Here is a 27,239-nt window from a genome sequence, read left to right on the forward strand (position 1 = left end):
TCTGTAGGAAATTGAATTAAGCAAATTGGTTAGCAAAGCTGTTAGTACTATTTTCCTTCTCTTCCAGATGTGAAAGTCAAAGATTTTGTGCAGAATATTACTCAGTTGAGGCTGGACATTGGTTCTTCTGTCAATATTTCTGAAGAAACTGTCAATACCCTCTTGGAAGCCAGTGTCTCTCATTCAGAGGTAAAAGATCAAAAAGTGTCAGATTAATGGATCAACCTATAGCATGATGTGCCAGCTGAAGCAAAACAAGCCATGTTGCTTGTGTGGAATCTTATATTTTCACTTATCACTTCCATGTGATATACTTTGTGAGTTTTAGGACTTTAAAATAATAATGTGATGCATTAAGAGATCAATTTATAGCACTATTCCTCTGGTCTAAGTGGCACTGCCTCATTACTTTCAGCAAAGTTTTACCCTCTTGCGCTGTCACAGAATTGGAGCTTCTCTGTCTTGGTATTGTAGAAAAGATGGGGGTTTCTGGAGATATCATTTTGTACATTACAACCTCTGTTCCTTGCAGTATAGAGTTTTCTTACGCAATTTTTTAAAAATTCCTGTGTGTATTCCTCACTCTTCTTACATTATCTTACCACTGTCTTGCTTTATTTTCACTTTGAGTTGTTTACTCTTGAGTATTTTAAGTTTTCTGCGTGAAAGGCTGTGTGTTACCATTGCTGTTTCTGTGATCCCAGTGATCAGTCAAAATCATGAGAAATGCCACGTGACTGACAGGTTGTCTCTGTGGCGAGTGTCAGTACGACTGTTAAGAGCTGAGGGTACATTTGGTGCAAACCGATCAGCTCAGTCAAGCAGCCACTGGGTGTCAGTGATGCTCCACTTGCAGAAACCATCGCAAGATCTCTGTGAAAAGTGCAGCATTAAAAAGTCGGTTCAGACCATCATAACTACTTATAGATGATTTGTTCTTCTGCTTCTGCGGCAGTATGACTGCCTTTATTGTTAGCTTGTTATTGTGATACTACTAAATGGTAATGAGAGAAGTAATCTGAAAACAATTCAGTTAAATGGGATTCAGTGCACCTTTGATGCTTTGGAATAACAATGCTAATTGGCTGAATTGTAAAATTACTTTCCATCCTTACTTTTTGCCAGCCATATGTAGAGCTTAGATATATACACACGTCTCACATTTGAATAACTATACAGAATTGTTTGTTTGCTTGGTGCTTTAATTGTCCCCCAGTCCAACTAGAGCATTAGAAAGCCTATGTCTCTTACTGATTAGGAAAGCTGCACAAGTACTTTTTAGAGCTATATTTTAGGCATTCCTATTATGTTTATTGTCTATACAGCCACTTTCTAATAACCTTAATGGTAGCTATAGGCCCATTGTAGCCCTATATTTCTGTGATTATATACTACTACTGTGCTTGTCTCTGGAATGGTAAGAGTAAGCCTGGGAATTTTTTGTGCTTACTGTACTTATAATTTCTGCCTTGATGTTATGTGCTGTCCATGCTCATTTCCATGTGGTGAAGTGATTTGAAATGGCTTAAAACCTGTAACTGGAAGACTATAAGCATTTATTTACTGAATGTAGGAGTTTGGGTTAGCTCTGGTACTCAGAAAGCTGCAAGGAAAGTTCAGAGGAACTTAGGCGGTAAAACACAGAATGGTTTAAAACTGCACTGAAATGGTGATATTCATGCGAGGCACAAGGAATTAAATTTCAAATTGTGTCTCAGTCAAATTTCCTCCCCAGAAAGAAGTCCAAATCAGTATCATCGTGCTCTGCTCACAGAATTATGTTCATATTCTGTTCCTTGAATGCACAGAAAAAAAAAAGAATATTTAAAAATATAGGAAATCTTTTAGCGTCAAAAAGGCAAAATTCTGTTCCAGAATAAAAATCAAAAAGTCAAGTTATGAAATTGGAAAATAAAATGCTCAGAGAAATTAAGGAGTTCAATTGCATATCCTGACTATCTTGCAGATCCTCTCCCTGACTGGGTACTCTTAACCAGCAAGAGATGCATTCAGTGGAGGCAGTAGAGACAGGTCCTGTCCTAAGCAGTACAATGGAGCCCTGTATTTTGGCTCCTACAGTCTCCTACAAAAACTTGTAATTTTCTGGACTTGTTGAGAATGGGTAGCTAAGAACTCCTGAGCTACCTGGACTTTGAGCACTTGCCATTATCCAAGATGGTTTTATTACAGTCTCACCCACGGTCTGTTTAGGCATTTGTACCTTCATCTGCTATTAAATAACACTTTAAAGCAGTGTTTAACTGAGAAATGTGAGCTGGCTCAGAATGGACATTGTGCCAAATAGGCATCCCCAAGTGTTAAATTGGTGTGTTCTTTGAAAGAAGGAAGGACCACGTTGTTTGATTTTAGTGATTCATATCCCTAGATTTTGATCTTCAGGTGTTTCTGCAGCAGAGGTGCATATCTGATAGAAGGAGTGTATTCAGCATTGTAAATATGCCTGCTTATGGTATGAATGCTCAAGAATGAATGATTGATCTGTGAAAAATGAAAGCAAATCCTTGTAAGAAATACACTTCATCTTTTTATATGCACATGGAGTCTAAAGTAAGAACACACCAATCTGATATAAAGCTGTACGGTTTATTATTTCAGGTCTGTCTGTGCCTGCAAATTGTCATGTTACTGTGACACAAATTTTCACTTTATTGACTATAAAAAAAGGTGATGCATTTCAGGGAGAAAAAAAATTTAATACTTATATATTGTGATAGGTCCTTTACAGTGCCTTTGTGGTAGCTTTAACTGGAAGATGTGATGAAGAAGTACTTAGCCTGCTGCTAAAGCTGCCTGAAAACAGTAGAAGTTCCCTGGTAGCGGAAGAATTATGTTCTTTACCAGCACTGGACTTGTATACCACGTTTGTATTGATTATACAAAATTTGAATGTACGTCACATCATTTACAAGGTAGGATGTTTTCTTTTGAAGGTAGCATTAAACATACAGAGAGTTAGATTAATAGTTCTACTATTTCTTCATGTATTCTTTCTCCATGAAAGCAAACAGTGGACATATGGCATTTTTTGTCTTTATTTAGTTCCCCAGAATACAACAGTTGAAGAATGGGGCTGATAGATGCTACTGCATTCAATTTCTTGCTTCCCCATGAAAATCATCACTGAGGAGTTAATTATGAAAGCTTTACAGAGAACACAGGAAGTCGAAGACATAATAAAATTATTCTTTAGCAGAGTTTGACGTTCATGCAATTAGTCACTTCATTATTTGTAAGAGTGGAAGACTGATCTGACAACATTTGAACTAAAACCAGTACAGGAGCTCACATCACAAGAATGACAAAGCTATTTTCCAGGAAGAATTTGCACTGTGGATGCAAAAGTCTGTAGCACAACTGTATTAACTGTACAGTTGTAGATAATCTGGGATCTAGTATGAGTATTCAGCGAGATAATGGTTTTATCTGTAAGGACAGAATTACTGAATGGGATAGTTAGAAGACATTTCAGTTCTTTTGGGGGTAATTGATTGACAGAAGATAAATGTAAGCATGAATAGCTGATATATAGTTATAACATTGTGAGGAAGAATAATTTTTTCTAAAGCCGTAGATGTCTGGTTCTATTCTGGATGCTGCATGCTCAGTTAAGCAGGTTAGACATAGAATCTTAAAAGAAGACAATTTCCCAGAATAGGTAAAGATACCAGAGGGAAAAGAAAAGATTTTTACTTCCTGAATTATTTGCAAACCTAGAAGGAAAAAAAATAGAAGAAAATAAACCAGTTCTTGTTCTGATGTGTGTTTCTGCTGAACTCTACAGAAACCTAATCAAGTCCTAGCAAAGAATAAAAAATGTTGTCAGCTCATCCTAAATGATAATGGAAATTCTGCTACTTTTTAGCCAAATAAGATTTTTTTTTATAGGTGATTTTCAAATCTTTTTTTTTTTTTTTTTTACTATTATAAAAAATAATAAAGTAATAATAAGTAAAAGCAGATGAAGGCCGAGAAGAAAATCAAGCACAGACATTATAGTACGAAGACAGAGGTAGATAAAGTAAAGATAATCAGAGGAAGAACTGAAACTATATAGTGAGATTGTAGTGGTTTTATTATTTTGCATAGGCAGGTAACAATGAATCAGTTTATATTATTGTTTCATCTAACTAATCCACAAAAGCAAAGGGAACTGAGAGAAAATCCATAATGATGAATTTGCATGGTGGAAATAGCAAACAGCCAATTGAACTTAGGTCAAGTAGGTAATAAAATGCACACAGTTATTTTGGGTATGAAAAATTCAAAGGCAGGAAGAGTGTGTCAGGAAAGTTAGTTACTTTAGGAGTCATATTAAGCAATAAAAGTGCTTTCTAGATTTAATTTAACTTATAAATTATTTTAAAAATATGGAATTGTTGCATTGAACATCCTTAAACTGGTGAAGGAAAAGTTTCCATTTACAATTAATTCTAAGGGGATAGAATGTTGCAGATCCTATTAGCATCTTGTGTTGGAGAGCTCTCTTCAACTTGGCAAGTGTAAACATGTCCTCTGCATATTAATTCATGATTTGTCATAAGCCAGTTCTAACATTACATTACAGAGAGCTTCTCTTCAGCTTAATCTGAGAGCAACTGGGGAGTTATATCAAAAGGAGTTTTGTTTAACATGGTTTGTAGGAACATTATATAATCAGTTTTAGAATAAAGATGAATAATTTTGAATGTTTCATTGAAAGGTTAGCATTTGTTTCTAACTGGAATTTACTGTGGTGATTTTTTTCCTTCTTTTCCAAGGTCCAGATACCAGCTGAGATAGGCAATGTATTAAATATGCTACTGGATGTGGTTTCTAGTATCAGTTCACTTCTCAATAAAGTCCACCATGTCATGGAAAAACTTCCAGTGTTCCTCCAAGGAATTCAAAATATTGGTGTGCTCGACATCTCCACATTGCAGCAGGTATGGGTAGGATTTCAATATGCAAAATTAATTCCCATTCTGAGGTGATTTGGTAGGGATATGTGCTTAGTAAGGAGGCACACTAATAGAAATGATTTCCTAGAAAGTTGGGAACTTAGAGAAGAATCCATAAACCCTAACAAGATTCATTTGGTCTCTTTCTAGCAGTCTGGTAATTCTGAGACTATTGATATGTCGGGGGTTTTTTGTTAACTTATGAGATCATAGTCTAAGTTACTTCAGTGTTTGTCAACTGACTAACATTATGGTCTATTATCTGTGACTTGGAGATAGCTAGCCAGGTCTTTTCTGCTAACAGCGTTTGCATGGGGTTTTTTTATGAGCAGACTATTATTTTGTTTACAAGAAATAGCTTAGCTTTTTTTAAAGGATATGATTTCAAGACAGAATATGCAGTTCTTGTATCTACCACGTGTTTCTGTTCGTGTCACCTAAAGGGTTTGTGCGATAGTTCTGCTTGTCAGACATTCAAAAAAAAAGAAAAAGGTGGCATGAGGTGTGAGTGAGGGTATCTCTTTTGTCCCTGCCTTGAAGGGCAGGTGTATGCACACCTACACAGCCAGCACCGTGGTGAATCTAGTGTTAAACGAATCATGAGAAAGATTTCTGTTTCTAAGCAGGTTCTGATTCCATAGGAAGACCTGCTGACCCCCACGGCATTACCTTCTGGGTTTGCTGTCCTTTGTGGAAACTTGAGGATTGAATCTGGTTTAAAATTGCAAACCTCTAAAAGATCCCACAGTGGTAAACGGTGTAATCTGGTTTATTGCTAGAGTACAGAGTAAAAACTGCCTTAAGTACTATTTGCCTTAGTGATATCTTTTTGAAGATCTTCTAATCTGTGTGATAGAGACATGCTGAAAAATGCTGTTCTGGTGCATCTATCAGTTTTGGTTTTGAGCCTCTCTTTTTGGGGTGGCTGCTGCAATGAACGGTGCCTTTCATCAGGTACTTGCATCTTTCCTTCTTTCCTTAAACTTTCCTTCCAGCAAATGAAATATTCTTTTCGGACTGAACTCCCAAAGTTCCTTATTTGATAGAAGAACCTCTCAAAAGGTGCTGTTAAAAAAAGTTTGCAAAGGAACAAATGGAACAGCAGAGGGCCATCTGCTCACAGTTTTAAGCTTTGCTCGATGGCCACTCCTATTATCCTGTAATACACCATAGATTTAACCTTGGCACTTTTGTTCTTTTTGAGTTCTAACCTTTTTTTGACACAATCTTTATTTTCTAATGTTTCGCTAAATCCCTTTTTCTTGTGAATTTGCTGGGGTTTTTTGATCACCTAATAATTTGTAGAGGATTAAAATAATCAGTGCCTATTTCTTTTGTTAATAAATTACATTTTTGATTTCAAGGGCTCTTCTGTCTCTGTAACTTCTTTAAATTTCGAAGACTAGTAAAAGTGTGTCCTTTTTTTTTCATGTTTAACTCGATTTTTTTATACTTTCCAATAATAATTTTAGTTATTGATTATTTTTTGCTTCTTTTCTATGGTGGCCAAACTTGTGCTATTGAATAAGTGCTCCACTGAAGTGCAGATATTGCTTATACACCTCTGTCCTTAAATGTTTTCTTCTGCTTCCAAAGGAGTCCATCCTTCTGGATTTTTGTTTTCATGATAACTAAGAGCAAAGTAGTTCAAACACATAGAAAGATTTTCAGATAAAGAATGTAAATGTTTTTAAGGTAAAAATATGTGGACCTTCATCAGAAAGACATATTGTCAATTTTGAAGTTGACTAAAAAAATAATTACTTCTATAATGAAAGAAGAAATAAAGTAATTGTCAGCTATGTACAGGGATTTCTGTCTAAAAGGAAAAGTGAAAAGAAAGAAATAATTTTAATATATCTATAAAATGTGAAGTTGAATTGAAAAGCTATACATATTGTAATAAAAGATGATGTAAAAACTCAATATCTATCCATCAGCAGTAATTGGAATATGGAGCCACATTCTACTGTTGAAAACACTGAGTGAATGGGTAACTCCCTGAGGAAAAACACTGCTGATTTCAGTAATGACTTTTACTTGTTTTTGCTGTTTGAAATTATTTGCTTATGTTTTCATACCCAATTTTTTGGATGCTTGTCACTCATCAATAGATAAGCTGCAGGGGACTCCCTGAGTTGCTGAATGCTGTTAATTGTGAGTGGTGGCCTCACTCTGTAATCCTTCCACTAACTTGAACAAATTCTCTGTTGAACCTATCACTGCAGAACAGTCTGGGTTATAAATGTATAAAATTCTGACTTAGGTTTATTTGTGGCTACTATATTTATTCTTGTATCAAAAATGTTCTGTAACATTTTTAACTTCTCTGCCCTGCCCATATGTTTGCAGAAGACCAATCACAGTCCTCTGTTTTGATAGGTTGAATAGACTTATTTTAGTATTTGTTTTTTGCTTTAGTTTTTTATTTTATAACAGGCTCTCAGTTGCCTAAGACAGCCTAGCATCGTTTTTGCATGCTGGGTTTGGAAGAAGAAATGTGTACAGTCTTTGAGGGGAATTATGACTGATGACTCTTGTAACCTGCTCATTCTTGTCTGTACCTACTAAAATGACTTTCCTAAACTTGCATTCAGCTTTATCATAAACTGCACACATTTTTGTCTCTTACATGATCAAGGATGAGTGATATACTCAGGTGACCTCCATTTTATAGCAACATCTCTTGATTTCAGTTGATAAATAACATTCTGCACTGGTTATCTTTCTATTCAATTTGATTTGAATTAGGTAATTGGTTTCTTGCCATATTGCATTCTGATCTTCTTTTCTCCTGCAATGCCTTCTGGTATTAAATGATAGGCAAATTTAGGCAATTTGCTTCTTTCAGGGCTCACAGGAATAACACTAATGACTTCTCTGTAGTCCAGTGCTTTCTTTCCTGTTAACAGGCTCCCTGCAATATTTTCTTAATGCCATTTTTTATCTGCCACTACTCATCAGCAATGGGATCAATGCTGATTAATATTTTCTAGAGCAAGAACATTAATTGGTTTTTAGAGTTCACCTGAATTTGAGACAGCATGTATCTTTTTTTGGGAAGAAAGGAATTGTTCTCCCATGTAAATATGTTTTGTTGGTCAGGAATGATAATTTGAGAATGCATTAAATTCTACTTCTCAAATATTTTTTGTCTTTAATGTTCTCCACTTTAAAATTTACAGTATACCTTGCCCTAATAAACATCAGAATCAGATATCCATTATTTCCTGGATCATTATACTCCTCCTTCCTGAATATATATGACTTTTCTACTTTTCAGATGGTGCCATCTAAATTTGATAGGCTTCTGAAAAACTGTTCAATCAAATCAGTAGTTTTGCTGCTATCCCCCTGATTCTGTCAATTTCAGGACAAAAAAGACTTTGACCTGTTTACATTTTTTCCCAGACTTAGGAATATCTATTTCTCTGAATTTGTTTCCTTTAGCCTTCTGGTTGCATTAAATTTTGAAATATCTTTAACCTCTTTGTAGTTTTCCAGGAAAATTGCATTATTTTTTCTCTTTCTTTCTCTCTAATGTAATGATTCTGAATGTATTTTAGTTTTATGTGCAAGCTGTAGCCCAGTATGACTTTTAAGTTTCTTTTTTTAGGTAGCTGGTACTTCTATTCCATGTGAATTTATTTTTATCCATAATATTTTTTTAGGCATACAGCTGTTCAGTTAGGTCAGAAGCTCCTAGGCTATGAGCTTTTTGCCTTCATTTGAAAATCCAGTTCCAGATAACCTTTTAATCTTCCATACCAGCCTTCCTCTTCCATGAATTTGCTACAGTGGCTTGCTTGACTGATTACTTTGTTTGTAGGAGGTTGGTTGTTTGGATTCATCAGTCTTGATTACAGCCCTACTTTACATAGTTTAAACTAGAACAACTCGATCAAAGATAACTTTTTTTTTGTTATATATTTCTCATACTTTATCAAAGCCAAATTTTAAGAAACATATCTTTTCGAGTCAGTGGATATTTAATTGAAATACAGTAAGTAGATCCAGCCTGTTAGTGGCAGTTTACTGCATAAATATTCATTATTTGAATTTCAAGTTATTTTAATTTGAACTGGAATTAATTAGCAAGTTTGTGCTCTTTGACTGAAATAAGCCTCATTTATCCCTCTAGTGAAAATAGTCACTAATAAAGATTCATAACCAATTTTATACAGCATCGTGCATAAATAAAGTTTATTTCTCCAGTGAAGTCCATGCCAGCAGATTCATTCAAGGGCTGTGGATGATTGTATTATGAAATATGGGTATTATTTATTTACTATGCTCTGTGCTGAAAATGTAAGCTAAAAGTAAGATTTTGGGAGCAGCTAACACTGAGGTTTAAACGACACTTTCTAATATTCCTCCAGGATTGCTAAAGAAGCACCTGGCACTTCAGTAAATGCATTGATCAGGATAAACTGTTTCTAACAGCGCAATTTCTAAACTGTCTGTGATTATGTCTTTATGTAAAGTGCTGTACTACTTTGAAAATTGACTCTTCTCTTTAAAAAAATTCCGACAATAAAATGCTAATTTTTTTCAGTGCCGAATGTTTGTGTTTGACATATCACAGTGTTTTTTCTATTTGCCAGTTGTGGAGTCTTCAAATGATGTCTGATAGTCTAGTTATGCATTTCTTGACAAGCATCTGCAATAGTAATGAGTATCAGGCAAGCCAGTGCACTCTTCAGTTGTCCCACAGCAGCACGATGCCTTGCAGTTGTGTCCTCTTAGAGCTGTGCACCTGTACAGCCTTCTGTGAGATATCACTTACAACTGAGCACATTATCTGAAAAGGGGAGCTGCACAGAGGATGAGACTATTGTTGTTCTTCTTTCTTTTTGAATGTGGTGAATGATGGTGCTTAAGCCATAAAAGCAGGCAGATTGCTCTCTCTCCTCATTAGAAGTATGCTAGTCATGAACAAATGGCAATAATAAATGCTCGTATGACTCAAGACGTGCAAAAACTGCAAGCTCATCTAACAAGTTAAAAGATGTACTTGAAAAATAGGCTTTTAGGGCATGTGCATCTGAATAATTTTTTTTCTTATTAGCAACTGTCTTCACTGCAAACATTCATAACTAAACTGTTTTCGTTATTTCTTCTGCCTTTGTGACACAGGAATAATCTACCAGAAGAGCACATTTTGTGAAAACTGGAATCAGGGTATCTGCAGTCCAGTTGTCTTGATGTTTTCATTCCTTTTCTGCCTAACTGCTACACAGTATTTTTCAAGTTTTAGTGTAGTACATTGCGCTACTGCCTTTCATTGAGTATCCTGACAATTAATACTACGTTACCTTTCCCTGTAATAATGGTGATCAGAAGAACAGAAATGAGCACACCAGGCCCTCATCCTTATGGGCTGTTTCAACAGCCTAATTTTGTCAATCTCCTTAGATGTCAATATTGACAGAACACCAGGGCTACTCCTTGAAGCTACTTAAAGCAACTTCGATTCATCTGTATTTTTGTCCATTTGTTCTAGCTTTTACAAGGTGGGCAGTTCAGAAGTTCAGCTGTTGGATCCCTGGAGTCTGTAATCAAGGCAGTGTGTAAAGAAGAATCTTCATTTTTCAGCAATGCAAACCTTTTCATAGACATGCCCAGAATCATGGGACTTTTGGAGGACAATATGGCAAAATATGGCATTCCTGAAAACTCAAGTAAGAAAAACATCAATCACAAGTTGCAGTATGCATTCAGAGTTAAGAGACGTTTTTCCCACTTAAATGGAAATGTTTATATACCCATTGACGTCTCAGTTGATACTGACTCAGTTAACTTCAGCACAAGATGCTGATCAATAAAAATTTAGTGGCTATGAGATAATTGTGGGTGAGACAGAAGTGATTCTGGTTTTTTTCTATCTTTGCAAATAATTAAGAGTATTCCTTTCTTTGAGACATTTTTATTAACAGTTTTACAGCACTTGGTATTAAAAACATATCTTTGAGATACCAGATTGAGAATATATTGCTGCTTTCCCTTCTTCTGTAAACACAAAGCTGTGGTAATTATTGAGCAGTAAAATATGCAAACCTTCTGGATAGAACGAGTTTTTTAATGGTTGATATTCCTATTCTCTTTGTCAAGTGCTCAGAAAAATCCCTTAGCACTCATGTAGTTTCACCTTTGGTCCCTTTCCTCAATACACATTTGACTTACCCTGATTAATTTTAGTATTGTTAATGACCTTGTTAGTGCCTCAGGTGGCCCTGCGCAAGAGAAGACTACAGTGATAGAGTGTCACTAGGGATGCCTCCATCATCTATTGGTTTCTACAGCCCAAAGTTGCTCCAGGCTTGGCTGGGATCCTTGGGAGGGAGCCAGAGCTCTGTTTTGGCCTTCTCACTTGCATGTGTGGGATGTAATGCTAAGCAGGCAGCTCTGTTTTTCTTTCCTACTGGAAGGTTGAAGTCAGCTGGATGGCTGATTAGAAAGATTGTTTGGAACTTTGTCTTTTTAAAAGCTGTTTAGGCCAGAAGCACTGTTTCTTGATCTTTTTTTTCCAGAGTTCTTTTCTTTTTTTTTCAGAGTTGTCACAACTCTGGTGTGCTGTGAGACCTTTTACCACAGGACTCCGAAATATTTAAGGCATCCGTTATTTCCTACATTCCCATGAGTGAATTAATACTGTTGCCCATACTTTACAAATTTCTGCATGGGGCAATGGAAAAAAAATTGAGGCTGCAGAAACTTGATTCATACCCCTTCACAGTGATTAACTTGTATGTATTTTTTGTATACCAGCACTTCCTAGTGACTTTCTGAAGTTCACAGCAAAGCCAGAGTAGCAGGTCTTCAGTGTCCTTTAGCCTATTGACATTTCTGACCGGCCAACTTGTAGCCTCATTATTCTTTGCGATTGTTTAGCAATGATTGTTTTTAGTAATGATTGTTTAATTTAAGAAAGTAAAAATTTGGGTAAAGAACTGGCCTTTCTTAATGAAATATTTCTGACACATCTTTCTTTCACTTTCTTTCAGGAGTTTAAATGGTTTTGGCCTAGTTTTCCATTATGTAAAAGGATTTGTCTTCCTTGAGGAGCTAATGACATTATTTAGTATTTCTTCAGAGCACTAGAAATGGGATACTTTGATACCACTTGTAAGAAATAATAAAACCCCCCAAAAACATCAGCTGGGCATAAAAATCTGCATGTTTCTAATAGGAAACTGATTGCCTTTACATGAGTACAAATGCAGTGGGATATCTTTGAAACTGTTCCTTAGATCCTAGTTCTGAAGGACATACACCCTAATGTATTAATAGCCCCATGTGATGTTGGAATACGGGTTTTTATTAAAGAATGGAAAAGACAATTGATTAGATGTTTCAAATCAAGAAGTTAAGTGTCCTGAAAATTTTTTGCCTGCCTTTTTGGTAGGTTTTTATAAGATTATACAAAAAGAAAAGTCAGTATTTGTGAAGGATTTTGTATATTCCTACTTCTTTCTTATATAGGAACCCAAAGCTGAAGAACAATGGCAGGTGTGGAAGGAGATTTTTTTCTTTTAATTCTTCCCTCTAAATTCAATTTTGTGGGAAGAAGGTTCACATATGTCCTTCTGCTCTAACAGGCACTAATATGATTTTAGGATAGATGGGATTCACAGGCTGCTTTTCAGAAATGCAAGGAGCTCTGGCTTCTGATTTTTTTTTCCTGTTCAGTGTTTAGAGTTCTTCATCCTCAACACTATCATAGACTGTGGTTAAAGAATTTCTGTAGGGGCCTATACTGATTGTTTAGTGGTAGTTGGATGATGTTGTTACCAAAATACTGGCAACAGTATTTGGCATGGTGCTGTGGTAGACTCTAAAATAAGACTCAAGCTTTTCTTTGAATAAAAAAATTCCAATCTCACCTGTGTTGTCCATCTTAAATTCGAGCCTGTCTTTGCTTTTGCAGCTCCTTTTTGCTTGAAGCTTTATCAGGAGATTTTGCAGGCTCCTAATGGGGCTTTGCTATGGACTTTCCTGAAACCTTTATTACATGGGAAGATACTGTACAATTCAAACATCAACATGATTAACCTGGTGATGGAGAAGGTGAGTATCAAAAAACCCCACTATTTCTGTGTATTGATTTTGTCTTTGTACTTGGTTTTAAAGGTCCGCTTCTTCCAGGGTAGGAAGAAGCAATTGGATAATTACCTTTCAGAAACATAGATCCAACCTGCCCCCTGAGGTCTCACCTGTTTCCCACTTTAAACTTAATGCTTCTCTTAACTTTTATCCTACTTGTTACAGTGGTTCCAACTCAGTGTGAAAAGCAGAATTTTGCCCAAAGTCCTTTAAACCATGAATAGAAAGATTAAATGGAACACATTAGCAAAAGTGTCATGGGAATCATACTGAATCAAGGTGTAGGGTGCAGGTATTCTAGGCAAGCTTTTGCCTTCAACATTTTCTTATGGGAAATGGGAACTGTAATGGGGCATCATAGAGACCTGGGGAAGGGATGCTCCAGGGAAAAAAGCCTGTTCTTAGGGAGTCACTGAGCTGAATTAAAAAAAAAAAAAGAAGAAATCTTCAGTTCATCCTTCCTGATTGTTTCTAACACCAGTATCTGAGTGACCAGTCATAACTGAGGTGCTGTATGTGTGGATGCTGATGATGGTATTCAAGAGTTTTACTGTCTCTGCAGTTCTGTTATGGCTGCTATTCTGTCTTGAGTGTGATTATTGACAGTGACATGTTTCTTCATGCCTAGATTAGAGGCACTTCTGTAAGAGAAGGGTTTATGACTTGTTTTAGATTTCTCTGCAAATTTTGCATTGATCTAAATATATGGCTTTTACCCTGCAATATTAGTTATTGCAAGAATGACAATTTGGATTAATTTAAAATCTGGACAAAAACAATTGCTGCTTATAAGTGGTACACAAAAAGACCATAGTAACTTTAAATACGATGGTAACGATATTCTCTGTAAATTGAAAACTTTGTGGTATTCTGATTTGTGTTCTAAAAAATAGTAAAAAACTAAGTCCAAAACCCCATTCTAGACAGCAGATAATAGATAACTTTATAGTTTCTGTTCTGAATTGGAAAAAAGATATTGAGTGGTTTCATATTTTGCAGTTAAATAACTTAATTTGAGGAACAGGTTATCACTCTGGAGTACAGTATGATTAATTTAAAATTTTTAGTCAGTTAGAAATGAAGCTGCTCTTGATGTTTATAGATGGAAATTCTACAAAGACGAGTTGTAAGAAATGATAAATATTACATATCTTTTTGAAATTATATTCTGTGTTACAATGACATTTAGAATACAGCACTTAAAACATTTCCCCATTATTTTGCCAATTAATATGCCAAACCTCCATTCTTAAAAGCATCTGTAAGAAAGATGAATATCTTCACACACAGTATGTTCCCCCATAGACCTTTAGTGAAATCTGGACTGAGTAATACAGTTCAGGAAGAAGTTAGCTTGTGGGTTGGTTTTTTGGATTTGTTGGTTTGTTGGTTGGCTGATTGGGATTTTTTTTTGGGGTGGGGTTTAATGCTCTGGAACAATAAGAAGATCCTGGTAGAAGCTCTCATTCTCATTATATATTCTCAGGATCACAGAAGTTCCACCAGCTTATTCAGAAATCTGTATAAATACACTCTTTCCCCTCTTCCCAGTCCTGCAAATCTAACAAGCAGTTATGAATGGGGATCTGTTTATGTGTAAATATGAAAGTAGTGGGAAATTTTCTTCTCTGGTTTTATTACAAAAATCTCCCAGCTGTTCCTTGAACAGAAACAAAAGTTTAAATTCAAAATATTGTCCCCAGTGTCTCAAAAGTGGCTACTAAACCCCAACCCTGTAGCCTTTACAAGCCTGATCTCCTACTGAAATTGGAACAGTTCTAGTTTCCTTCAGAGTGTGTGGCTACATGTCATCTATTTACTAGAAGAAAGAAGTAGCAGATTACAGCTTTGAAGAACACTGATGTTTGTATACTCTAACATATTCTCTAAGATTTCCACATGGACTATTAAATTTGAGACTGTGTAATTGACCTTTCTTCGATAAATTGTGAGGTTGCTGGGTTCGAGTTTCAGAGACGGCAGCAGTTCTACTGTGTGGAGTAATGGTGATAGTCACAGAAACAGGCTGTGGCGATGACTGAGGGTAAAACAGTTCAGTGCCCTATGGCATCCAGGAACTCAAAGGCCACATGTGACGTCTTTGATCTTTGCCTTCACAAAACTTTTTTGCCACTGATGAACTGATCTTATGGAAGTATTTCCTATTTCAGAAGATTCTCAGAGTTGATCTTATATTCAGCACTCATGTTAGAAGAACGTTCTGATGTTTCCAAAAACTTTGGGGTCAGGCTTGCCAGGACTTTACCGCTATAATTTGTCCACTTGCTTTTCAGGTTATATGAATTCCTAGTATTTATTGCTCCTTTGGTGAGTTCTGCATCAAGCACTTCTTCCTCACTTGCTTTTTATTCCACTTCAGACTGCGGCACCTTCTATTTTAATATTTTGTGGTTTTATCTCCCAGCTGTAATTATTTATATTCTCTATTTACTACTACGCTTTATTTTAATTTATTATTAGTATAAAAAAATTTAAAACTTATTTAGATTTCAGAATTATTAGTCTGCAATCCTCTGGTTCCCCCAGCATCTTTATGCATATTTTTGCATTTGTTATTTTCCACTTCCCTCATGACAAGGGAGTTTTAATCAGGAGGTTACACTACACTGAGTAGTTCAGCTATTTAATCCTCGAGTGCTTTTGAAATTCTTCACTGGACATTATCTTTTCCTGGAAATTACTTATTGTCAATTTTTTTTAAGTTGTGCTTAAGTTTTTTTTGTGTTAAGTTTTTTTTAAGTTTTACTGTGCACGTTTATTTTTTACTGCTGCTTTGATTAGAGACAGATTGTCCAAAGTGTTCTGCATGTGGAAGGCTTCTGACTCAGGAACTTCCCTAATGCCTGCTGTCATGAATGAAAAAGCAAAAAACACTTTTAAACTAACTCCTCGTTTTGCTTTTTTTTGCCTAAGGTTTTGGGGTTTTTTTCTTATTTGGATGTAACCTTCCTTTGAAAGGAAGTTTTCTAGTGGCTTCCTGCTTTGTATTGTGTGTATATATATATATATGTGGTCTTCCTCAAATCTTTTTTTGATAAGCAGTAGGTATTTGTTCAGTTTCCTCTATGGTGCCTTAAACTCTGTACCTCCTGCACACAACTTAACCACTTTGCTGCTTTTAATTTCTTTGAAATAAGTGTTTACATTACAGAAAGTTCACCTTTTCCAAAAATCCATGCTGCTGCTGTTTTTTTAGTTTCTTGTGTAAGGCAGTTGAATACAAGCACATTATAGTTACTGTAGCTCTTTGAAAGCAATTTCAGCACAAAAATTATTCCTTTGTGCTGCTCAGAATCAAGTCAAGAAGCACTAAGATCTACAGAGCCCAAATCTTACAAGCTGCTTGATATAGTAGTTTCTAGTGGTGTCTGAAAGTTTGATCTCCTTGTGTTCTGGTGTGACCTGTGGTTGCTCTGTCCTAGGGAGAAAGCAATCTCCGAGACTGGCTGCTTGCTACCCTTGCAGCCTTCCTGGTCTCCTTCATCTTGTCACCATCATGCCTGGCTTGTGGGTTTCAATCCATGAGGTTTCTGTGTTGCTTCTGATGGGAAGAACTTGTTTAGTCTATTTGACAGCAGATTTAGTTTAACATTTAGGATCACTTTCTCTTTAACCTTAATGAATTCCATTCTTTGAAGTGGAATAGGGATTCTCATAGAAATTAAATGCGTAATGTTTTTCAGGGAAACAAAATTACATGTAAGGTCTCTTTGGGGCCTTCTGTGTTATAAAGAGGAAAAAAGAGCCACCAGAAGTTGTTTTTTCATGTTGTGCTAAGAGTGGGATTTTGAAAAAGGCACTTAAAATACTATGGCAGAAATTTTATACTTTCAATGGGAATTATTGCAAAAAGTGTGGTCCCAAACTAGAGTTTACAACTCACTGCAGACACTCTTTGCTGGAAAATGTGAACAATTTTTACCATAACAACCATGCTGGATTGTTCTTAAATGCACTTCTGTGACTGATAACAGCAATTTAAACAAAAAGATGCCACAATATTTTCTAGTCTTGAGTATACTTGTGAGCTGTTTAAAACAGGCTGGAAAAAAAAAAATTCCACTTGTTTGCTAAGAGAGAAATTGTAACCTATGTTTGACTGGGACAGAAAATGTTTTGCTTTACTCAAGTCTTTCCCTGTGAGAGTATTTTGAAACAGATTTATTGATCAGTTGAATTTATTGTCCAAGCTGTCCTTCCAAATTTCATTTTTATTATGTATTCAGTCGAACTAGTTTGAATAAAAGACCCACAACTGAAAGGCTTTCTTTTGAATATGTCCTAACTGTATTTCTTTTTCTGTCTTTCTGAAGCACCCCCATGGTACTCTCTGTGAAAGAGACACTATAAAATAAATAAGTCTTTATGATACTTCAGGTGGGAAACATGCAGAGCACAGGAAAACTTTGGTTTGCTTGGTATTGAAAAAGATGCTTTTAATTTCTTAAGTAAAAAAAAAAAAAGAGAACGGATATTCTTACTGCTGTTTATCCAAATGAAATGGAAAGGAGTTGCAGAAGATCTAAAGTGTACCAGTTTTTTCTGTTTCTTAAGATTTACTGTGCATGTTTCACTTCATTTGTTTCCCTGCATTCTTTTTCCCAGGCTAATTTCACTTTTGGTTTTGTGGAAAACTTGAAGACTTATTCTGAGACATGGCTTAGGATGTCTGAGGTCTTCAAAACCAGTGGAAATGTTCTCACAGTTTCACGACTGCAGGTTGGTGAGCTGTGGGAAATCCTTCTATTTTCCAACTTTTTGCTGTGTGATCTAGACAGTATTTCTATACACGTAAAACCACACATATATCTGACTTCAGGTTTAAAAACAGCTGAAAAAGAGGCAGATTAGCTTTAGGTTATGAACCTATAGCCTGATGCTGAGAAACTTCTGATGTAAAAATAATTAAAAGCAATGTTGCCTCACTATCTCCAGTATCACTCCAGTATCACTGAACAAGGGAAATAACATGGTTTTGGTAGTTGTTTGTTCATGGCTTATATTTGCCAGCAAAATGTGAAACTGATTAAAAAAACTGATGAGGGAAATATTGACTATAAAATAAAAAAGGCATTCTTGTTACTGGGGTTTTTCCATGCTACATATTTGTGTCTTCCCCTGTGACCTCTCCTAAATCCCTTTCCCACCCCCTGCCATTTATTTGAAAGGTGTGGTGTTAACCTGTTAAGAGGGAAAGACCGAAGACATGGAGAGGCTAAATGACTTCTCCAGTGTTATGCAGGAAATCTTGGTAATGGAACTGAACATTAATGCATATGTATATTTTGTATATTTAGAGAAGGTAAACTTGAGGTGACATCTATCACTTTTCGTTTTAGGAAGCACTTCAAAACAATTTCATAAAGCATTTCATAGAAAGTAATTTGGATATCAACATGGAAAAACTCCTTAAAAAAATGCAAGCATATGGTACGTATATGAAAGTACATGTAATGATTAGCCCTGTTAGACTTCAATTTAGAACTACATTTAGTTGAAATTGAATATTTTACCTGTCTCTGTGATACTTAAGCAAAGTAATAAGAGACCTTACGCTCTTGAGTTAGTCTCAATTGTAATTGTCTTTTTTCTTTTGGGTGACTGGATAGTTTGAATTTCAAATATTAAAACAATATTGGTAACAAGTCAGAAGTGGCAAAGTGTCATGGGAGAGTCCAAACATATCATCTATACTTAAAAGGAGTGAAGGGAGATATAAACCCAGTAGCCACAGTTCCATTAGGTAGAAGTATATTTTTGTAGTACATTTTGAAGGAAATAAATAGAAAATGAGATTGGATAGAGTGTGTTTGATCAAAAAGTCTCTGTGGGTTTTTTTCTCCATTTATTCAGAATCAGTTGAGTGTGGTGCCCTTGAGCCTCAGAAAAGCCTGAGAGGGTTATAACCAGGGAGCTGCATTGTCAATAGGAAGCAACCAGGGTCAGTCCCAGCCCTGGGATAGCCCAGTGGGGCCGTGGGGATGATGCTGAGGGCAGAATATCAACCTGTGGGAAGCAGTGTGGGCCCAGGTCCATGCCCAGGTCCAGAACCAGGTGTGTAGTGGTAGGAGCTGCAACCTGGAGCAGGCCCAGGCCCAGCTCTGTGCAGCTCTGTTGGAAAGAAGTGGCCCTGATTCATGGGTCTGCATGGGTCTGCCCAGCAGCCTCCCCCTGGGCACAGCCATCCCTGGCTGGCCCCTTTCTGCGTTGGTAGTGAACCCTGGCAGTCAAACAGAGAGCCTCCAGGGTTAGATAGATAGCCCAAGGAGAATGTTTCTTAATGGAGAAGAAGGGAAGCTATTATATTGACTAATTTGGGATATTCAAGGATTTAAGTAGGAGAAGAGAAAGGATTATGCTGTAAAATTAAGTTACTTAACTATTTTATACGACTTTGATAATTGAAAAAAGTTCAGTATGTCCAGCTGTCAGTAAGGTAGGTGCACGATCATTAAAATGCTTGCTAGCATGTGCCAGAAGGAAAAGTTTGTACTGAAGCAGAGTCCAATGTCATTTAAGAAAAGTTCATGATTTTGACGATCAGAAAGAGGGAAAAGTGGGATAAAATGCAGTAACAGACAGTATGACATCATGGACAAAGGGAGCAGGGTACTTCCTAGAGGAGGATTGTGGTAGAAAGGACAGATCTGTGTGGTTTCAGTCAGTGGTGTTAGGAAAATTATGAGCCAGACACGAATCTGTTCCAGTCACTTTCTGGAGGAGGGCAGTGATGAGCTCTCAGGCACCCCCACAGAGGGACTTTGTGACCCTCATTGCTTTGAAAAAATGGACTTTACAGAAATACAGGTCATTAAGTCTGCTTTACAGTCAAAGAATTAAGAGTACTGCTAAAATAAATTAAGTGTACCTGAAGTACAGCTTTTATTGGTTTTCAGTATCTGCCTCTAGGCAGGAGATGGACAAAATCCATGGAAACTCTTGAGAGCTTGTAAATTAAGTGTGTTCTCAGTCTTAAGTTGTACTGCTGCCCAGAGCTGGTACGGTGTTTTGGTTTGACTCTGGCTCAATGCCAGACACCCATGAGAGTTGCTCGCTCACCCGCCCCTGACACAACTGGGTAGAGGAGAGAAAAAAATTAACAAAGGGTTCATGAGTTAAGGACTGGCAGAAATAATTTTTCGGGGGAGCCTGAGTGCTGGAGAGCTAGCCAGAGTAATGACACATACACCGATATGATTTGAGCATCGTTCTCCCGTTATTGTTTACCTACACAGGCTTGTATCTACTTTTGCAAAGATTCACACCCAGTCCCTCTAGACGGCCTCTAATCCGTGGGGGAGCTGACCAGTGTATTGCTTTGCCAAGGACTTCCAGGGCTGCCTGCAGCCAGGTGCTTTCCAGGCTTGGCTGCAGCCAGGGGCCAGTTCAGGGGATTTTCCTCAGCAACCCTGAGTTGTCCAATTTTTCCAGGGGTATCATATGCCCCTGTTCCACAAGGAATCCCTCTACAATAATTCAAGCGCAAAACAGGCTCAACTTAAGGTTTCAAAGTGAATTTATTACTAACTAAGAGTCAAAGGAGGATAGTGAGAAGTAAAATAAGTCCTTAGAACACCTTCCCCCCCCCAGCCCCTCCCTCCTTCTCACCGACAGCACAGGGAGACAGGGCATTTGGTCAGTTCATCACCGAATTTCCTCCCACTGCTCCAGGAGAGGAGTCTTCTCCTGTGGGCCGTGGGGTCCCTCCCACAGGAGGCAGTTCTCCCTGAACCTCTCTGACATTGGTTCACTCTCAGGAGCAGCAGCCACATTGCACCTCCTGTAGCATGAGCCCCTCCCACGGGTACACAGTCGTCCCAAAAGTGCTGCGCTGTGGGTCTCTCTTTCCATGGGGTGCAGTCCTCGAAGGAAGGGCTGCTCCAGCCTGGAAGCAAGGGCTGTCTCTCTCCACTGGGTCTTCCACTGGATCACAGCTCCCTCCAGGCATCCACCCGCTCCAGCACGGGTACCTCCCCCACAGGCTGCGGGTGGATCTCTGCATCCCCCTTGGATCCCCATGGGCTGCAGGGGCACAGCTGCTTCACCATGGTCCTCACCATGGCCTGCAGAGGAATCTCAGCTCCAGCACCTGGAGCACCTCCTCCCCCTCCTTCTTCACTGACCTTGGTATCTCCATGTTGTTTTTCCTCACATGTTCTCACCTCCTCCTCTTCTCTGACTGGAAAAAAACTGTGTGACTTTATTTTGATTTTCTTCTTAAATATGTCATCATAGAGGCATTGCCAGCCTCTCTCATTGGCCCAGGTTTGGCCACCAGCATGTCCCCCTTCAGAGCCATCAGGGATTTGCTCTGCTGGACATGGTGGGAACTTCCAGGACCTTCTCAGAGGAGTGACTTCTGTGGCCCCTCAGCTACCAAAAACCAGGCTGTGCCAAACCAATACATACAGTCATGGTTGGTGTGAGCTGGTGTGGCTTTTCTTTTGCAGACAGGTTGTGAGATTTAGTTGAAATTGGCCTTGGTTTGAAGGCTTTGTTTGAAGACTTGGGCTGGCTGTGCACTCTTTCATTAAGAAAAATGGCAAATGGCATCTGGAATTCAAACTGGAAAGAATCCGTGTTCCATGTCCTCCTTAGGCAAGCGAATCAAATTTGAATCTACTTTCTCTTCAGATGATTTTCTTAACCAGTGAACTGCTGGCTTGTCTGGGTTGGGCAAAGCTCACGCCTCAAGGTGAAGATGGATCATAATACAGCTAAAAACCGAAGCCTGCAGAAACACAATATTGGAAAGATAGGATGTAGGAAAGAGCAAGTCTCTAAAACTGCAGGGCCTGCTGGAAACAGCTGTCTCAATCTATCAGTTGAGTAATAACTGGATTTGGTTTCTGAGGACCTAACACTGAGAACTACATGAGAGGTTACGGACAAACCAGATTCCATTAAATAGTTATCATGATCTCTGGAATTATCAGATCCATCCTCACTGATGCCGACAACATCACAGAAACCTGTACCTGTGTTTCTCAAGCTTTTTAACAGAACTAAGGAGATTCGATAATATGCAATAAATGGTTTATAGTTTGAATGGTCAAGACAGAATATGATTTAAGTGGAGTGGGTTATGAAACTAGAATTTCCTTATTTTAAGGGAATACAGTTGACAAAATTAACATCATATAAAAACTGAAAATCAATATGGGCTATAGATCACAAGAGCTTTTATGCCTTTGTGAAACTGATCTCTCCAAAGTGCCAGAGCACTCCTCTGCATTTACACGTTGATTATACTTCTTTGTATAGATTCACTTGGTCATTTTACTTCTTGAAAAATGATATGCACTCTTATTTTTATCTTAGTCTGTATATTTTTTGTTCATTTTATTAGTCCATAATAATGTGTAATTTAACTGTAAACCTCTGTTCTTCTGTTTGTTTTTTAAGAAATTTCATTAATCTTATATTGCATCAGCTGTTTAGTCCTGTAATTACCTAGCTTGCATTAAATTAAAGTCTTGAATATATCCATATGTTACTGGTTTTACCATTCACAATCTTTTTTTTTATCCAAAACTCCAGTTTTCTAAAATCTCCTGATCTCTGTGATTGTCTTCTAACTAAAGCAAATATTCCCTTCTTTTGTCACATCTTCACTCTCATTCAGCTGACTTCTAATTGTCCTCAAATACAAGTTGCTTGTATTTGTATCTTTTTTAATTTCTCTGCAATGCTATAAAAATTTTAACAGACTTAGTGACGTTATTCTCCCTGCTACTCCTGCTATAAAGTGTCATGGACAGAGTGGATAGATGTAGAACTCTTCCAAACTCTATAAAATCATCATGCTGCAAGACCTCGCAAAGTTATCAATTTCTAAACGTGTTTAACAGGGTTACTATGTCAGATTTACTCATGTGGAGCAAGGTAAATATTTAGCTGAGGGGTGAAAAGCTTGTGGTTTTCTTTTAAAGCCCTTTGCTTCCTAAGCTAGCTGTGTGTGGGCAAGACAATTATTTTCCTCTATCCTTGCTTTGCAGCCCAGCAACTTGGAATAATTTTCTACCAACTTTATATAAACCCTATTCCACTAGTACTTGTGAGCTCCTTGCTGAGCACAGTCCTTACAAACCTTCAGGAAGGCACTGGAAGGCATTTGTGCTGCAAGCTCCTCTTTTAAAGTCTTACTTGCTGAATGTCTCTCTCATCCTTCTGCAATTTCTTCCAGATGTGAAGTTTTTTTTTCACTATCAAGGACTCTCCCTTAGAGAGGGCTGCATACGACTCAGTATACAACAGCTAGGGTGATGAAAAAATAAAACCAAAACAAGCATCTTTCTTTTGTGCTACCCCTCTGCTGCCCACACTGTAATGAAGTAGTTTTGTGTGTATTTAGAAGGCAGGAAACAAATAGCTGTAATGTCATCACTGAAAACTGTGCCACCACCCAAATCTTCTGATAACTAAAAACTTCCTTCTAATTTTTGACCTAAATTTATTTATTCCTGATTTATTCAAATTTATTTTTCAAGCAACTTTTTATTTTACTTAAATAGCACTTCTACCCGAAGGTTTTACATAAACCATTTATATTTCCTTCCAGTTACTTAATAATAGGTTAAACCAGCTGAGTGGAAGATGAGGGCTGACTTGGTTTTTAACAAAATATAAAGATAATAGTGAACACAGATTTGCCATGTTTTTCATTCATAATTGCTACATTTATAAATGAGAAAGAAACAAGGTCATCAATTCTATAGATCTTGATTTTAAAACTTTCATGTAGATGGCATTTTTTCATATATGTGTTTCCACGAGAAATATTTAGGTATACCACACTCCAAGCCAACACCAATATAGGTGTTATTTCTTATGCTAAAATATTCAACAATTTAACTCACGAGAGAAGCTTTATTTAGCTAATTATTGATTTCAAATTAAGGTCTTGTGTGTATATATATCACTGAATGATAGAATGCTATCAGTAGGAGGGGACCTTAAGGATGATCTAGTTCCAGCCCCTCTGCCGTGGGGCCACCTTCCGCTAGACCAGGTGGCTCAGAGCCCCATCCAGTGTGGCCTTGAACACTTCCAGGCTTGGGGCATTCACAACTTCTCTGGGCAACTCGTTCCAACCTAAACCTACTCTCCTACAGTTTAAAGCCATTGCCTCTTATCCCCTTGCTATACATCTGCCCTTGTAAAAAGCCCTCTCCACCTTTTTTGTAGGCCCCCTTCAGGTACTGGATGGCCACAATAAGATCTGGAAGGTGCTATGGTGTTTGTCTGGAGCCTTCTCTTCTCCAGGTTGAACAACCCCAACCCTCTCAGCCTGTCTTCATACAGAAGAAAGTATATTGGGCTACATATAATTACATATACCTATATAAAAATATATACGAAAACTTAACCCTGCCACTTGGGCTTAATATTAGGAATATTCTCTTCTCTCTAATGCTGTAAAAGAAGGAGCAGCATAGGTGTTTCCTTTATTGTCCTCCTCAAGGATAGTCATAAATAAGACATGTATCATCTCTAGTCAGTTCTGGTTTCTCTCAACATATGAATTCACCCTGTCACTGTTTGCCCAGCTGTTGGACTCTAGACTGTCAGTTCCTCTACTTTTTCTCCTTGTGCACTTTACCCTTTCTCACTGTCAATCATGCCTCTTCTTCAGACTGTTTCATACATTTTCCACTTATCTGCCTTCTTATTGTAATATTTCCTGTGCTGATGCTGAGTAACATCTATGATCCAGCATTTGTCTGTCACCACTGTCATCATAGGAGGTCATCACCTATTCTTTTTAAAGGCTGTATCTTCAAGTGAGTCTTGAAAAATTTAAGATGGAAAATTGTGTTGGATGTTTTATACATGTTTTATAGCATTGCTTACTACCTGAGAAATTCAGATGCTTTCATCAAATCCAGATGAGTTAAGATTGTTTCTAGATCATGCTATCCTTCTGGTCATTCTCTCAAACATAAGGACATAGCATTATCCCTACATTCTTTACCAATAGAGGGAGATCTGAATTCCTCCAAAGGCTGAGTGTTTTTTTGCAAACCAGGTTTTGGTTGAGGCATATGTTCATCCTGGATCCATGGATAAGTGAAAATGTAGAGATTATTAGACCTTTTTCAGATGCTTTTAGATGTAGGACTCCTGTTAAAATGCTTATGCTCTACAGAGCATGGTTCTTGAAATATTCACAGTGTCAAGGACAAAAGAACTCGATAAGATGTTACCAAATGAGAGATAAATATATGTTGTGATGTCTGAAGTACAGTAATTCCCTTGTATTTGTGTGAGTGAGTAATTATGGAAATGTATGAAAATGTTAGAAGTCCTACAGTTTCATGGGTGTGGTCTCTTTCTAGAACTTTGCTAGAATCTGTTACTTTTTTGTTCCTCTGAAATTGAAGGAAAGGGCAGCTGAGGGCTTGTAAAAGCCACTGGAACATGAACTGCACTTCCACAAGTTCACACTAAAATTTCTGTATTTTTTAAAATTCTTTTTTTTTTCAATACAATGTGCAAGTGACAACACACCTTTCTGTTCTGATCATTGAAACTAAGCAAGTCCAATTTGTTTCCTCATCTTAGAAACGATGATGAACAAGATGCTTAACAGCTCAGCAAGTAAACAGATTGACCTGTTGACACAGCTTGTAGTAAATATCTCTCCCTGTGTGTTACTGGACCGTTTCCAGCCTTTTGACTCTGTTGAGAAATTGGAGGAGAAGGCTCATGAACTCATGCAGGAAAACAATCTTTTGGCTAGTAAGTACCTTATGTAAAATGTATTTTTACAGAAAACTTCAGATTTTGTAGTTGTTGTCTGTGTTTATTGATAGGGTAGGTTAAGGTAACACAGTTTCAAAGCATGCACTAAATAACATAAAATTCAGTCACATTAAAGCACATTTGAATGCTCTAATGTAAGCTGGAAAGACTAATTACATTGTTTTAACTGGGGAATGGCCAAATTAATCATTGAAGTTTCTTATTTCTAACAAAATATTTAAAAGAATGATCATAAATATTTGAAGAAGAAAAAGATGAAAAAATGTGGAATACTGAAGAAAATTAACAAAATGACAAGAATATCTAGTTTATCTAGTTTAAACCCTTTAAAAATTTAGTTTTTATATTCTTGACTTTTCAAAAAGGAGGAAAGAGAGGGGTTTTGGTAAGATTTACTGTTAAACCAACGCCTCAGAGAAATTAGTTTGTTTATTCAGAGTAAATAAATTCTTAAGGAATTTCTTTTCTTGCCTGGGGTTAAATTTTCTCTCTTTTTCCTGTATTATGTACTTATTGCTGATAATCAATTAATTTTACAAAAGATTTAAAAAGGCAAGAAATTTCCTTGAAATTTTCCTTTCTTCAAAGAAAGAAATGGACAGATAAATCTTGGCCCTCAGAAAATTGAATTATAAAATTCTAGATCCATTTTGCTTCCATTTACCTAGGGAAGGGTCATATGCTAATATAAGCCAAGACATTTCTTGTGAGTATTTTTCAGTACTGTGACCTTATTATCTCTTCACATTATTAGAGAGAGAGAAGATGGCATTTTAAGGAACCTAATGTGTCCAGCATGTCAATGTTACATGCTCTGATGTGGGCATACATTCCTCTCCATACAAGGATGTTAAACTGGAATGGAATTTCCCTTTCTTTGTTTATGGTCTTCAGAGCCTTTGTAGCCTCATGGAATGTCTTAGAAAATCAACTGTTTGTGTAAATGGGAAAATGAGATTGGCCAGTTGAAAGAAAAAAGCTTTGCAGTAAAGTATTCTATCTTTTATTAGCTTTCGGACGGTAGGTAAGATATCTCTCCCTTTTACTAAGGAAGAAAAGGGCAACATTTTGCATCTATGCAGAAGTCCTAAAACGTCTGGGTCACCCTAAAAGAGAGCACAAGTAGTTTCATGTATTTGGCTTAATCTTTATGAAAGCTGCGTATTAAGCTTTCATCTGTTTGGTAGGGTTTTTTTTTCCTTTATACAGAGCTAAAGAAAACAAACATACAAATTCTGCTGTGCTAAACTAGAAGTTTTGCAATTGACTTGAAAATTATTATCAGAGTAAATTTTAGTGGGTTGGTATGTTTTCTTTGTCATCTACTTATGAAAGTTGCTATCCTTTGATGGACAAATTTTATGGCTGCTGCTTTTGCTGTTGAACTGATAT

At 37.1% G+C, this 27,239-nt stretch overlaps 1 protein-coding gene across 1 annotated transcript in view; it reads left to right on the top strand.

Annotated features, from left to right (window-relative positions):
* The window catches only part of ABCA13 (ATP binding cassette subfamily A member 13), a 179,807-nt gene that overhangs the window by 36,637 nt on the left and 115,931 nt on the right, over window positions 1-27,239 (top strand). Inside the window, exons 16-23 of the mRNA XM_039549863.1 lie at window positions 68-189; window positions 2,736-2,930; window positions 4,779-4,943; window positions 10,462-10,639; window positions 12,886-13,025; window positions 17,688-17,801; window positions 18,422-18,512; window positions 25,647-25,823. Coding sequence (XP_039405797.1) covers window positions 68-189; window positions 2,736-2,930; window positions 4,779-4,943; window positions 10,462-10,639; window positions 12,886-13,025; window positions 17,688-17,801; window positions 18,422-18,512; window positions 25,647-25,823 — 1,182 coding nt within the window. The remainder of the gene's footprint in view (window positions 1-67; window positions 190-2,735; window positions 2,931-4,778; window positions 4,944-10,461; window positions 10,640-12,885; window positions 13,026-17,687; window positions 17,802-18,421; window positions 18,513-25,646; window positions 25,824-27,239) is intronic.

This window comes from Corvus cornix, chromosome 2 (assembly GCF_000738735.6).
Source record: "Corvus cornix cornix isolate S_Up_H32 chromosome 2, ASM73873v5, whole genome shotgun sequence".
Classification (NCBI taxonomy): domain Eukaryota; kingdom Metazoa; phylum Chordata; class Aves; order Passeriformes; family Corvidae; genus Corvus; species Corvus cornix.